At 31.4% G+C, this 15196-nt stretch overlaps 1 protein-coding gene across 16 annotated transcripts in view; it reads left to right on the top strand.

Moving 5' to 3' along the window:
- Positions 1–15196, top strand: part of SOX6 (SRY-box transcription factor 6) — a 556086-nt gene that overhangs the window by 313513 nt on the left and 227377 nt on the right. For all 16 annotated transcript variants that reach the window (XM_064492548.1, XM_031459958.2, XM_064492549.1 and 13 more), the window contains one exon: positions 9022–9111. In XM_064492548.1, coding sequence (XP_064348618.1) covers positions 9022–9111 — 90 coding nt within the window. The remainder of the gene's footprint in view (positions 1–9021; positions 9112–15196) is intronic.

Raw genomic sequence — 15196 nt, forward strand, 5'->3', positions numbered from 1 at the left:
TTTCTTATAAAGTCAGGCATATAATGACCCCACTTTCAGAAAAAAATCAATTTTTTGAGGGGAAAAAGAGACATATATTCATAAAAACACTTATGAATAAATTTTTGTTGTAGCCTCAAAATGGGAGAAACCCTCATGTCCAAAACATGATGAATTGGTAAACAAATTGTGGTGTATTTATACAATGGAAATCTACCCATTAACAAAAAGGACCAAATTTTAATACATCCTGCAACATGATTGAATTAAAAAACTGTATGCTAATTGAAAAAATCCATATCCAAAAAGTACATACTGTGTACTTTCATTTTCATAAAGTTCAAGAGTAGGTGAAATTATGCTGTAGCAATAGAAGTCAGATCAGTGGTTGCCTGGGCTAGGATTATGGGTAATTGACTGAAAGAGTATAGGATATATTTTTGGAAATGTTCTATATCTTCTTTGTGGTGGCAGCTGCATGAGTGTATAATTTGACAAAATTCACCAAACTTACATTTATAATGTATACATTTATTATATGATATATATTAAATTATACATCAATATAGTTAATTAAAAAGAATAAAGTAGTTTAGTTGCTGCTTGACACACACAAAGTGATCTTCAGTACATTAAAGAATTTGTTTTACTACTTACCGTGTACAGAGCTTTGGGTTAAGTAGTAAGGAAGAACACAAAGTGGTATTGGAAACATTCCCTTGCCAATAAGGAACTTACGATTTAGTTAGGTAACGAAGTATGAATTTTACCATATATTTAGTCATATGGTGCATTTTAAAATTGGTAAGTAATAGCAGTGGTAGATGTAGAAGAAAGAGTTACGAAGTTTGAAGTTAATGAGTTGATAAATGAAAAAAATATTAAAAGCACAATGCCTGACAGGTAATATGTACTCAGCAAGTGTTATTTTTGCTTTTCAGAGAATGAGAATTTATACTTGAGGTAATAAACCAAGGGATAATTGAGTAGGTGGTATTTAATGTAGGCACCGCAGAATAGGAGGATTTTCCATAAGTATCAAGAAGTGGGGAGATACTCAGATCAGGACGATTTCATATTCAAAAGTGTGGAAGTGAAAAAGCACAAGACATGTACAGAAGAATGAAATATGTTTGGTGTACTCATTTGAACAGAATAAAAAGCTTCATGTAGTAACAATAGGAGATGAATCACTAGGGCCAAATTATGGAGAATCCTTAAAGCCAACTTGAATGTAACCTTATTTTAAGTTGATCCCTTATGGATTGTCAATACATAAATAAAACAGATAAGGATATTTTATCAGTAAAAACTTATTTTGTAACTTCATTTTAAATATAAACTCAGTTAAGCAGAACAGCAAAGCTGTTTTGATGAACATGGAACTGAAATCATGGCTTATCTTAGATAGGAGTTGTTTTTAATAAACCTCAGCTTCCACTTTATTTCTGCTGTATTTTCTTTTGGTTGTAACATGTTCAGAAAATCCTAATTCAGATAACTAAATAATTGTAAATAGCAGTCCTACAGCATTTTACCTTAACATTGTTGCATATCTTTCAGTGAAGCAAGAGGTTTATTTCAAGGTTTACATAATAAATGTGTTATTCTGGTAGTACAAGTTAATGCATTGGTGGTTTCCAGTGTGTTCAAATTTGGAACATAACACCTTTGAGTGTGTATGACAGTATTTGTTATGGTATTTATGTTGCTTAGTCTTTTTTTTTTAAGTTGCAACTGGCAGAAACCCAACTCAAACTTGTCTAAGCAAAAATAGGAATATATTGGCTTACATTATCAAGAATCCCAGGAGCAGAATTTGGCTTTAGCTATTTTGGGATGTAAGTATGCTAACACGATGTAAAGATTTTTTTCTCTATCTTTTCCTATCTCCACTCCTCTCTACTTTTCTTGGTATTTTTGGCTTAATTCACTCTTATTGCAGATAGGCTCTCTCCATGTGCCAGGGAGGATGGCCATGATGATCCCAGGCCCACATGCTTGTAACTTTCAACCTGAGCATAAGTGAGTCTTTCTACATAGTTCCAGCAGAGAGTTCTGACTGGGTCAAATTCCTCCCTGTGTGGCTGGGAGGAGCAATAAGAGGCAGGAAGCAAAGCACTGTGGTTGACAACTACATCAGGACAATAGTGACACTCAGAAATATTTCCCCAAAGATACCAAAAGAAGGCATATAGGACACAGTGGACACACAAAAATTATTGTTTCCACAGTTTAATGCAGTTTTTAAAAGGCAGTTAAATATGTATTTGAAAGAGTAAAATGAAATCGAACATTTGTAGAACCCAAAGAGCAGTGTCTCATGTTAAATGGTTTGAATACGTTAGCCTTTGGCAATGGAGCATCAGAAAATAGTGTCAGGCTGCATAATTACTTCTTGTACATGAAGATAAAACCTAATTTGGGAAGGATTAGACTTCGAGTTCAACAGTATTTTTAAGCAGCATCTTAGCTACTCCTTTGTGGATGATATTTAGGAAAGGAAGGCTCTTAGTTCAAACATGGTAAGGCATTATGGAAAATGCAATATGGAGGAATAGGAAAACCCTCATACTGGAGTGTGTATGGGAGAATTGGCTGTTGGACACTATTGACTTTTACTGCAATACCTTGAATTTTTAGTGCCCTTCTCCAAAGAACTAGAGCGCTTCACTCCATATATGAAGCAATTAATAACAGATGAAATTACTCATTTTCTTCTATTGAATGCTGAATCGTAGAGACTATAAAACTGATGTTCGAATAGTGATTTAAATAGTCATTTCAGTAAAACCAGCAATGAACTGGAGTCAGGGCTCTGTCACCCACTGTTTGACCTTGGGAAAGGCAATTTACTTCTTATCTTGACTCTGTTTCTTCATTTCTGAAATGGGGTTTGTTCTTGGTGATCACTGAAGTCTCAGCTACAGCAGGAAGCTATGAGCCTCTGAATCACCTGCTGGATATTTCCCTCTTTTTCTATGTTAGCGTTAGCAGCAGTTGTACGTTGATAGATATGGGAAAGGAATTTGGGGTTTTTTTTGGGGGGGGAAGTAATTAAATTTATTTATTTATTTTTAAATGGAGGTACTGGGGATTGAACCCAGGACGTCATCATGCTAAGCATGCGCTCTACAACTGAACTATACCTTCTCCCCTAGGAGTTTGGTTTTGAATGATCCTTCTGATAGTGTTCTAGGTGCGAAGCAGCTTTGGAAAGCAGATGAGAGACACCTCTTACCTGCACATATAGAACAATATGACTTCTGTGAGTATATGTTAAGTGCCAGTTTTAAGGGGTTCCTATAAAAATTATCAGACTTTGTAGATCAAAACAGTGCAAAGAGAGATTATTGCACCTAATATGATGATGTCTGTATGTGTATTTCTGGCAGCTTTCAAATGTGGGGCTTTTTCTCTCTTAGGAACATGCCAAAATTTTGCATCTAACAGTTCTAATGACATTTTCAGTGGCTCCCATTCACACACACACACACACACACACACACACACACAGAACTCACAGTATATTATCTAGTAAAGTGGTTGTGGAATTAACATTTTTCCTGGAAGGAATATATCTAATTTAATGACCAAATCGTTTTAAAGCAGCACAACAGAATTTCACAGGAACTAAATCTATTTCTTCACACCGATCATGCATGTTTTACTCAAGCATTGAGTCATTAGCATGTTTATAATGGTTCTAATTTAGCACAACATTTTCTGAATTTTATCCTTGAGTCATTTACAAATTGTTCATATTGAATAAACAAAGGAAACAGATTGCATTTTATACTTAGTAATTTATCTGAAAGAAGAGGGGAGGGTTAATTGTTTTAAAGTTTTGGTCTGTTTGGGGAAGTGAGCCTGTTTTTTCATTGCTAGGCATAAATGCCATTTCTCATCTTTTCAGGGATGGGGGGAGGCTATGGAGGAGTAAAATGAAAAATTAGGACCAGGACAAGATTGGCCACTCCCAGAGGGGAGTGTGGAGCAAAAGGGGAGCTGGCACGAGATTATCCAAAACAGTTGGTGCATTCCTTAATGATCAAGTGCTTGAGAAGTCCAGCTCTTCCTGGCAGAGCATCTGTGTTGATGTTTATATCATTGCCCTGCTGTATGGGAAAGGCATGCTTTCTCTTGCTGCTTGGCTAAAAATAGCATGGAATATAGCATTGTATGAGATATTTTAAGATAGCAAAAACATTTAAGAGGTTAAAGGTTTGGCTTTTGGATCAAAAAAGATCAATGATATAACCCATAGTGTTCCTTACAGACTGAATTTTATCTAGAGTTTGTCAGTGATTTGAACTCTTGGTTAGGCAAGTTATTCTAGGTTCATTTGGTGCAGTCTGAAAAACCCACTTTACTGTCTTTTCTGTTCAGCTTCCCAGCGTGAAGAGCAGGACTGAAAACAGCCTCTATTTATACCCCCTTGCTTGTATTTGGAAAATCAGTTGTTTCATTGGAGAGAGGGAGAGAGAGAAGGAGAGCACGAGCAGTCGTTAGGGAGTGTGCTTTGTACGTTATAGTGACTTCAAAATAAAACTGGCACATTTTAGTGTCTAATTATTTTTAGTGAGCTTGGAGGGTTTTAATTAAAATTTAAGAGTACTCTTCAAGCTCTCCAGGCTCCAATTTTATCCCACTGTATTGTGAAGCACTTGTCACTGTGGAAAAATGTACAGTAACTGTCATGTGGGACTCTGTTTCCTAATGAAAAATGGGGGATTGATGATCAGCAAGGATCTAAATATATATTGTCAAAATTAGTTGTAGGCCAAGGTCAAGGATATTTTTGACAAGTTATAATTGTTTATTGGATACACAGAAAAGTTATTGCTTTTGAAATTTATGTTTCTTATGGTAAAAATAAAAAGGGATTGCTTTAATATTCTCTTAAGAGTTCATAAAGTAGTAGGAAGTCTGTATAAAGGAGAGCAGTCATTGTTTTTTTCCTCACTAAAGTATTTTAAAGATATTTTCTATGACATGATTCTAATGTTTTATCATTTCTAATTTGAAATATCACTTTGACAGAAAAGGAATAATGATGTGTTTATTCACAGGTTGTTTTAAAGTACGATAAAAAAGATTTTTTTCCATTATCCTTTTCTATTCCCTCATGATTTAATTTTAGTGATAATTTCTTTACTCTCTTTGACCCTTTATTTTGCACAGAATAGGAATTAATTCTGCTGCAGCTTTGTTTAACTAGGAATAATTTTAAATTGTTCCTAACATATCATCATATAGATTTGGAAATAGATATCTCACATTCTATCACTTCAAATTTCCTTTGTACTGTAAAATTATTAGAATGATAAAGCATTCCTGCTTACCCAGCCTGAAACCTAGGTATTTATGAAGCAGAAACATTTGTAATCCTATATGCAGGATATTTATAAAAAATTAGTTTTGATTTATATCTTTTTTCCTTAGCAAAAGTTTATTGAAATAAAAAACCTTAAATTTGCAAAGGAAAAGAAGAAACAAAAACTATGCAACTGAGAATTAGTTTATAACATATCAAAACCTTTTTCATCCTTGATTGAAATATAAACAAGAACTGAATTTCAACTCTTGATTTTTGATAGATTTGCTTTTATTACATTATTTACAAAAATTAGACAAGATAAATATAAAAAAGTCCTGCATTTCAGTGAATATGTATTGGTATATGGACACTAATTCTTTAAAAGTAAGAGGAATTAATTTTGGCCTTTTCCACTTTTATACTGAAGTGTTATGGCTTACTTTTATTTTTAATATGTACATATTATGATAACACTTAATACTATAATGTTGTGGTTCTTTATGTCAATTTCCAAAAGGTGTGTAGCTTCTCTCCTGTTTAGCTAAGACAAGTCAGTCAAAATACTAAAATTTGAGTAGTCAAACTCAGCTAGTAAAATAAACTGGACATTTTTCATTGTTTTGAGGACTATGGCACTACCATAACTATATTAGTTGTTTTCAAGTCAATTGTGTAAAACATATTTACTTGTGTAGAATAATCTAAGAATATCTGGGTGATGTTCAGTCCTTTTTTCCATTTGGAATCCTTCATGACTGCTGAGTTAAAGCTACTCTACGAGATCTTGCTCTTTCTGTGTACGTAATGCAAACTGGACTTCTTTAGTTTGACCTCTTTGATTTTAGCATTTGTGTGTGATCAGAGAGGGACAAAGTCTGACCTGATAACTTGCCTTTGTAAAGCTAGTGTCCTATTAATGTAGTTGAAGTATGTGGTATGAGGAGGATTTTAATTTTTGCCCTTACCTAGATATTGTTTTGAGTGGGAAATTTGAAAATACTAATTTTATTTTTAACTTTATTCATTACATATTTCCTCATTTCAAATTAGAAACATCTCTGTGGAGGCAGTAGTGTCCTCTGCCTATGCAGTATTTAGTAACAATCTATATCTTCTGGTCCTTTTTCCCCCCACCTTCCTTGTTTTACATCACAGAATGAAGTATGCTTAGTACTAATTGTGGAATGCATGCCCTTAGAGATCTGGCAGTCAGATAATTAGGTGAGAAACCTAAGTTTTTCAGGAGATCTACTCAGAGTTTTGAATCTTCCTGGAATCTCCTAGACTTGAGATGAAATGCTGATAGAGTTGTATGTAGTAACTTTTATTGGCCTGTAGATAAAGGCAATCAGTGATTATTATTAAATATTTTTGTGGGCTATAAATATACATGCAAAGACTGCTTTATTTTGTCCCCTCAGTTTCTTCTACTGAAATGCAGACTCATATAGCTAGATTAATATAGCATTATGGTGAGGATTAATTTTCTAATAAGAATGTGAAAATGTTTGAATTTATTAACTTATTAATGAGTAGCCTTTATGTAGAGCTGTGTCTACATGGTTTGATTTATGTTTGAAGTGTGTGTTCCTGTTGTCCATATAGTTCTATTTTTCTCCCATGAAGTTTCAGTATTCTTTTCTTGGAACTCTGAAAGATTTCAAGTCTATTAATAGAAATGAGAGACATATTTTAGCTTGTTTACATTTAGTGTATATTTAATCCTAGTTTATGAACTTGCTCTGAATTTGTGATCATTACTAGTAAATTGGGCTTTTGTATTGACCATTATAATATATGCTCCCATCTCAAATTTTAACCAAACAATTATTCTTTAGCATTTATGTCAGTAATTATCAGTTTACTACAATGTCATCACTTATATTAAAGGGTAAATAAAACAACAACTGAGTAGGATAGGAAGTTGAAGACATTTTGTTGATTATTCTTAAACATGATCTAATGTTATATGCATCTCTCTCAGAACTTTAAACCAGATTTGAAAAAAAAAGTAATCTCTGATAGGCATGGCTTTGAAGATTCTTAACTCTCAAACCTAGTATTATTTTTTCTATGACTTTAGCATAAAAGCAAAATAATACAGAATGAAGTATATGCCTCATTTCTGAATGTAAGATAAAAGTACCATTTTGGAAATTAAATACAAACTGAACATGTGCATGTGCATGTAGAATCTACTGGAAGGTCACTTAGAATCCAATTTTTAATCACAGTGGTAGATCACTTGTTGACACCTAAGAAAATAATAGTAAAGAATGGAAGGAAAGGAGGAGAAAAGGGAAGAAGGGAAGAAGTAAGGGAAGGAGCAGAGAGCTTTCACTTAATAGAATCAAGCTGACTTCTATTTAGAAAGAACTTCAGCTTCTGTGATAGCGAGCTGGTATGGGTGTTCTTCATTAACCGTTTCCCGACACGCTGATCTGGATTCCATCCATGCCTTAATTGATTGATCATGTCACGGACAAATGTTAATTGTCTTCACCAATACTTTCTAACCATGCAGTGGTCTTCTCATCTCTTACCCAGGGCTCACTGTCTTTTTCTAAAGCTTATCTAGTTTCTAAAACCCTTTATATCCATCCTGACCTTACTGTCATCCTGAAAAATTCAAGGGGGATTTAGAAGTTAGAGAAGAAAATGAAAGGGAAAATGCTCAAGAGATAGGTACTGATATGGGAGAGAAAAGACATTTGGAATTGAAGTAACTATTTTAAATATAATTTAAAAAAGAAGTTATCAGAATTTTGACACTTGGAATGTTAAAGTTTAATGGGAGTATGTTTTGCACTGAGGATTTAGTATTTAAATCTGCATTCCCTTTTGGAAACATGGCCTGTTTGTTAAGATTTGAGGCTTAAAAGATACACGTAAATAGTTGTAAGCAGTAGCTCCAGTTGTAAATCCATCCAAACAGAGAGAAACAAATAACTCATTGATAAAAATTTGCTAATTATTAGAACATTCAAAAATGTAAACTTATGTAAACTTTATGGATCTTTATAGAAACAAGTGTAATCACTCCCTATAATCTAGTATGCTGTTTAGAAATGCAGCAGGTCAAATGGTGTTTAAATAAGGCATTTCTTGAAAAGATCATGCATCTCTTTTTATATAAAAGTTTTAGCTGTTTTCGTTACTGGGGGACAGAGAACATCTTGACTTTATTTTCTTTGCATTTTCCTCTAAATAGGTACTTAACAAAAGCTGCCATATGTCTATTTCTTTTTTAAGGACCAAATAGTTGCAGGTTGATTGGTCTTTTCTCCCTTGAATATTCATCATTCTTACTTGAATAGCACATGAATTTTGCTTGGACTTAAAAAAAATTAGCTGGATTAAAAGGAATAATATCTAAACTTAAACCTGTAGGAAAGAGTCCCTTGTTTTATACTATCAGCCTAGGAAATGATAAGTGCTGGCTGGATATTCATATAATTATAATGCCAAGATAAGGTTATTGAGCATTATCTTTTTTCCCCTGGGAATAGCTTAAATAATCTTCTGGCAAAAATTTTAGTTGTGGCATTTTATAATAGAGTAATATAATTGTCTGTATCCTAGGATTAAAACAACAACATATAACTTCAATCATTTTTGAATGAGAGAATTTCTCCATAAACTGGTCTTCTGGATTTGTAATATTTTAATGTTTATAAAATATGTATGTAACATTTTTAATACTTACTTTTCTATTTTCATAGATTCCTCCTGCATGGAAAAACTACTTTCAAAAGATTGGAAGGAAAAAATGGAAAGATTAAATACCAGTGAACTTCTTGGAGAAATTAAAGGTACAATATACAAGATATCAAACATCAATGTAGAGATGTTATTCTGCACCACAACACCTTTGCTTATCTTCTGAATCCTAACATTAAATTCTTATCTCTAATATTTATTTTTGAGAGAGTAAATGTATAGTGTGACCCTGAATTTTTATTCTTTCATAAGGTTTATAGAATGAAAGTTTTGCCCTCTCTTTTTATTGGTCTATGAACATACAACTTATAGGATAAACCATTTCATTAATTTACTGAAGAAAAAGTATGTAAAAGAAAAAAAGTTATGTCAAAGATGAACAAATTAAGTTAAATATAAATTTAGCCCTTCCTTTTGAAATAGTAATAGCTTAATTTATGAATCGAAATTATTGATTTGAATTTCTTCTGATCAAAAAGGGTAAAGTGTAACACCTATAAGAAAGGAGTTTATAGAATGTGCTGTTTATGGTTTATGAGTGGATTCTGCATCCAGTTTATCTTGTTCTCCTGGCTCTGCCACTTAGATGAGTGATTTTGGGCAAGTCACTGAAGTTTTCTATGTTTCAAATTCCTTGTATATAAAATAGGAATAATAAAAAGTACCTACCCTATAGGGTCCTTAAGAGAATTAGTATATGTAAAGCTTTTAAAACTGCCTGGCACTTAAGAAAGCGCTCATGAGGTTAACTTGTGGTCATTGTTATTAACATGCCCATAAAATCATAGCTTGATTAATCTCAGATTCTACAGAATTTAACATTTCATGATCTCTGACCCAGATGAGGATAAGCATCTTTATTTTTAAAGATAAATGATTGATGTTATTATTTTGAAACATATTAAGAAGTGGGCAATCCCAATATATTACAGAAGTAAGTTACCCTATCAGTTAAGTGGTTATACCTTTGTCTAACTCTCTCTTCTTGATTCCTTCTGTATGACTAGCTTTTGGTATTGTGAATTGAATCCATTGTCATTAATTAATTTTATCAGTTGTTCTTTATAGACAGACAGTCATCACTCTCACTTGAACTAATAATTTGGGAACTTAATTACATTATTTTTTGGATTTATCAAATGACTTCAGGTGAATATTCCCAATAGTCATTTAAGATGAAAATTCGACAATAACTACCTGATGACAATTTTATTTTGAATTTATTACAGAAAATTACCTAGTGTTCAGGCATGTTATATTAACTCAAATGAAGGGAAAAGGAAGTCATCTCTTTTCCAAGGAATAAATAATAAGTCATTCTATTAACTAATATAGTATCAAAATCAAGTGAAAATTTGGATATTATTTTGAATTTCACTGCTTCTGTTGTGTACTCATAAAGGCCATTGGCTATTTTGGAAAAAAAAAAAACTCAATTTATAACTGACGGGTAGAAAGAAAGTCATTAGTGACATATTCTTTATCCAGCTGCAATAACATGGTGTGTGCTACTTTGCACGTCATTCTGTATTTCTTCCCTTTCCAAAGTCATTGGTTTTATAACAGTGAGAACAGAAATGGTTTACGCAAAGGCAAGCTTTTGCCAGCATGAATGATGGGGGTCTTGCTTTCTCTTAGTAATATGGAAGCTAACATTGTGTTATGTTATGATTCAGCATTGAGTTTTTACACTTTGGGTTATCTTTCCTCCTCTCACTCTCTTTATTTTTTATTCTAATTATGAATTTTAAATGCAAAAACTGTACTAGTTTTAGACAGTCAAATTGCATAAATCTTGAAAGTGAAACACATGCAAAATTAGGCTTTTCAAATTCTTTAACATGCTTTTCTGAATTCTGTATGTGATATGTGAACTTTCATTTGTGTGCTGCTCTAAGTTTTATGAGCATAGAAGATAAGATTCTTACTAAATTTTATTTTGATTTACTCTACATAATTGTCTCTTCTTACATCCTAACATTTGGTCACCATAAACATTATACAGAAAATACACCAATAATATAATAAAAATGAAAAAAATTTAAAGTAGTATTCAAATAGTTTGATTCAACCACTGCTGAAACTCAACATACATTTGTAGTATAGGTGAGATCAGGTCAGTAATTATTCTCTAAAATTAATTATAATTATTCTATAACTTTAGGGTGATCTAAATACTACCTTCAAGAAAATATACTAATGTGGGTTATCAGTTTTTAGTATATTTCAAGCATTGTGTATTTATATACCTCTCATTATTTTTCCCTCATTATAAAATGTATACATATTTATTTTAAAAGGCATATAAACACACAAAAAGGAAAATATAATTATCCTTTAATTCTACCTATATTGTAGTGTATATCTTTTCCATTTTAATTTATGCATGTACATTAAAAATTTTCTCTGTAAAATTAAAATCATCCTTTTATTATTCTTTTGTAATCAATTTTTCCCATTTAATGATGTAATGTGAATTTCTCTGACTAGGTCATCATCTAAAATATTTTTATTTGCAGAAAATATTGCATAAAGTGAGGTTCTCATAATTGACTTTTTTATTCAACACTTAAGTTGTTTTATTGTTTGTCTTTATAAAGAAAACTTTGAACATGGTAACTTTTTAATACTTTTCATTATCAATTGTTGGTTATTTTATTAGAATATATTACTAAAAAGTGAAATTACTGGGTCAAAGAGTATGTTCTTTTTAAAAGTCTTTCTATTCATATTGCCACATTGCCCTTCAGAAACAGTATAGAGTTTTGTGCTCTCACCAGCAACCATCTGCAAGTATTCTCTTGCCCTCAGTAGCAAGTATTTTTTTAAACATTTTTCTTTAAACATTTCTTGCGAGTTCGTTAAGGGAATATAACATATTTTGCTGACTTAATTTGAATTTCTTTGATATTGAGAATGAAGATTTTTACATAAATGTGTTTTTATTAAATGTCTCTTCCTTTGTGAATTGTCTATATTATTTGTCTGTTTTTTCCTTTAAAGGATTTATCTGGTTCTTATGGTTTTATGAGTCTTAATGTATATTTTAATGGTATTAACCTCTATCTGTCATATCTGTTACATTTTGTCATTTTCTTATGTCTTTGTTGTCAAATCTTTCCTTCCCTTTTTTAATGCTTTTTTTTTTTTTTTTCTGTTTGGGGTTTGTTTAGAAAGGCTTCCCCAACTCTGAGGTGATATAATATTCTATTGTATTTTTTCCAATTCTTTGACTATATTTTATACACTTAACTGTTTCATTCTTTTTGAATATATTTTGATGTATTGTTTAAACCAGAGATATAACTTAATTTTTTTCTCAAGCAGTTAACCAAATATCTCTGTATCATTTATTAAATAACCCTCTTATCCTTTCTGACTGGCATTAACATCTTTTATTACAAACTGATTGCATATTTGGAGCCATTTCTCAGTTTTTGGCTCTATTCCATTTCTCTTTCTATCTAAACTTTATTAATGCTATGCTATATTAATCATTGTAGTTTTATAGTATCTTTGAAAAGTATTGCAAGACCTCATTCATAATTTTCTTCAAGGTGTTTGCATACTTCTCCGAAGTTTATCTTAGACTTATGTGAGTTGTTAGTTAAAATTCCAGAGTGATTTTTTAGGAGATTATAAAACTATGGAGTAAACTGACATCTTTATAGTATTGAATCATTCAAAATAATTTGTTCGGTTCTTTTATGTCCTTCAACAATGTTTTGTTTTAAAATACAGATTCTGTACATTTCCTTTGCTGTTTTCTCTGTGATATTTAATATTTTTACTTGCTCTTATGAAAAATATTCTTCATTCTACTTTCTTTTTTTTACATATTTAGGGATGTTAGTGAATTTTGCTGGTTCATTTTATAACTTCTCTTTTTATCAAACATATTAGCTCTACTCATATTTCAGCTAATGTTTTCTTCTCTTTTTTTGATAGTTATTTGTTTCTCTTTTTTTTAACCCCTTGTTTTAACATACTGCCTAGAATGTCAAGAATAATATTAAGTAATACAGGTGATAGCTGGTATTTTGTGTAGTTTTCAATTCATGGAATTGTTTTTAGTATTTCATCAGTAAGAATTATATTGACTAGTGATTTAAGATATTCTTTATTAACAAAAACCTTTCTAGTTATAGTTTATTAGGAGTTTCTATAAGAAATTGCAGTTTAGTTTATAGCATATCTTATTGGTTTTTGTTTTTCAAATTTACTGGTAAAATAAACCCTGATTAGTCATGGTGTAGTCTTGTTTTAAATGTACTGCATAATTTTATTTGCTTACATTACAGTTGTTATTCTTGCATCTGTAATCATAAATGAGATTAGTTTGTGTTTTTCTCTATTTGTACTATCTTTGTTAATTTTTAGTAACAGTTTGTAGAATTGAAAAGCTTTTTCTCATTTTCTATGCAGGAAGGCTATGTAAAAATACTGAATAGATAACAAAGAAATTACTTATTTCTTGAAATTCTGAAAGAATATACCCCAAAACATCTAGGCCTAGGGTTTTCTTTGGAGATAATTTTTTTTTTAACATTTTCTACTTCTCTTTAAGTCAATTTTGCCAGGAAAAAAATTCTTCTTGAAAATTGTATATTTCAGTGAGATTTTCAAATATGTTAGTATTGTTTTAAAATATAATATCACTTATTTTACTTTTTCAATTTATTTGCTGTTATATATTCTATTTAAATTTTGCATATTTGTGTTCTCTTCCTTTTATTCTTCAGTTTTACTTGCTAGTAGCTTTTCTATTATTCTCTCCTCCCTGACTCCCTGGTAAGGGTCCAGCTTTCAGGTTTATTTGTCAGTTCTGCTGCTTTTCAGTATGCCAACTACCTAAACTTGTTTTCACCTTCATTATCTCTCCCTTCTTTATTTTTCTTATACTTTTTCTTTTGCTTGTTTTCTGATACCTTCTAATTTTCTAAGTTGAATACTTTATTTTCAACATTTTTATTAATTATAAAGGCACTTTTAGCCATAAATATGTTTGTAGAATTAGTTTTAAGCATCCCATAAACTTGAACTTTTAGAATTCTCATAGTCATTATTTTTAAAATAATCGATATTTATATTATTTTCTAACCAGTCTTATGTTTCTACATCATTCTTAACTTTATATTGTTTTTTGGATTCAAGAGTGTAATGAAGCTGGGAAGGGGAAGAAACAGCCTCTATGACTACCTTTGGGAAATTTTATGTGGTCAGTTAGGTGCTAGACGGAGAATGAAAATGTGGGCAGTAGAGTGGACAAGAGCCATATTGAAAAATTAATCTTCAACCCAGTGACTTTAATTTTACTACATATTAAGAAGTAATACATTAGTAATCTACTTTTTAGATTTTACTTTAAAAAATACCAGTGCTTTCAAGTAAAAGTCTTATTATCTAAATGAAGTAAAGCAGTATTTCTCAAACCCTTCAGTAGGAGTTGCAATATTGCTAAAGTTTGAGAAACAATGAATTATAGATTTCCAATGGGTCTGTATGTGAGTTTTGTCTGAGATTCTTTAAGAGAAAATCCTGTCCCTAAACCCCCATCATGTTTCCATAGGTAGCCTCTTTTACAGTAGCAGTATAAATTGAGAATAGAATACTGTGAATGGTATACATTTAATAGCAATAATCTCAAAGCAGTGTACAAACCAGGTTAACATTATTACAAGTATTACTAAATAAATTTACTATTAAGAACTTAAATGAAATATGGCATAAAATGATTAGACCTTTGCCTTGGTCTGGTTACATTTGAAGTATTGTGTTCTAATTAGGTTACCATATTTTAAGGAATCTGTTGAGAAATTAAAACTTATAAAAAGTGGCGAGAATGGTGAAGAGTCTTGAACATTCATTATGAATAGTAATTAAAGATCTAGGGAAATTTGTCTTAATACATGTTAGCTGGTTGGAGTTTTGTTGAATAGAAGTGGGTAAGATTTTTGTGTTATTTTAGGGGGTTAAGGTAATAGGAAAATTGTTCTCAATATACAAAAGAACGATTAATAGCTACCTGATGTTGATGCAGTTGGACTGCATTAAGAGTGGTTACCTCAAATATAGTAGGTGTTCAATAAATATTTATTAAATAAATAAATGAGTGGATGAATGAATAAAATCAGTGGAAAATTTTAAACAGAGATGTAGAAGGACATTCCTACTCTT

The sequence above is a fragment of the Camelus dromedarius genome, chromosome 12 (assembly GCF_036321535.1).
Source record: "Camelus dromedarius isolate mCamDro1 chromosome 12, mCamDro1.pat, whole genome shotgun sequence".
NCBI classification, from domain to species: domain Eukaryota; kingdom Metazoa; phylum Chordata; class Mammalia; order Artiodactyla; family Camelidae; genus Camelus; species Camelus dromedarius.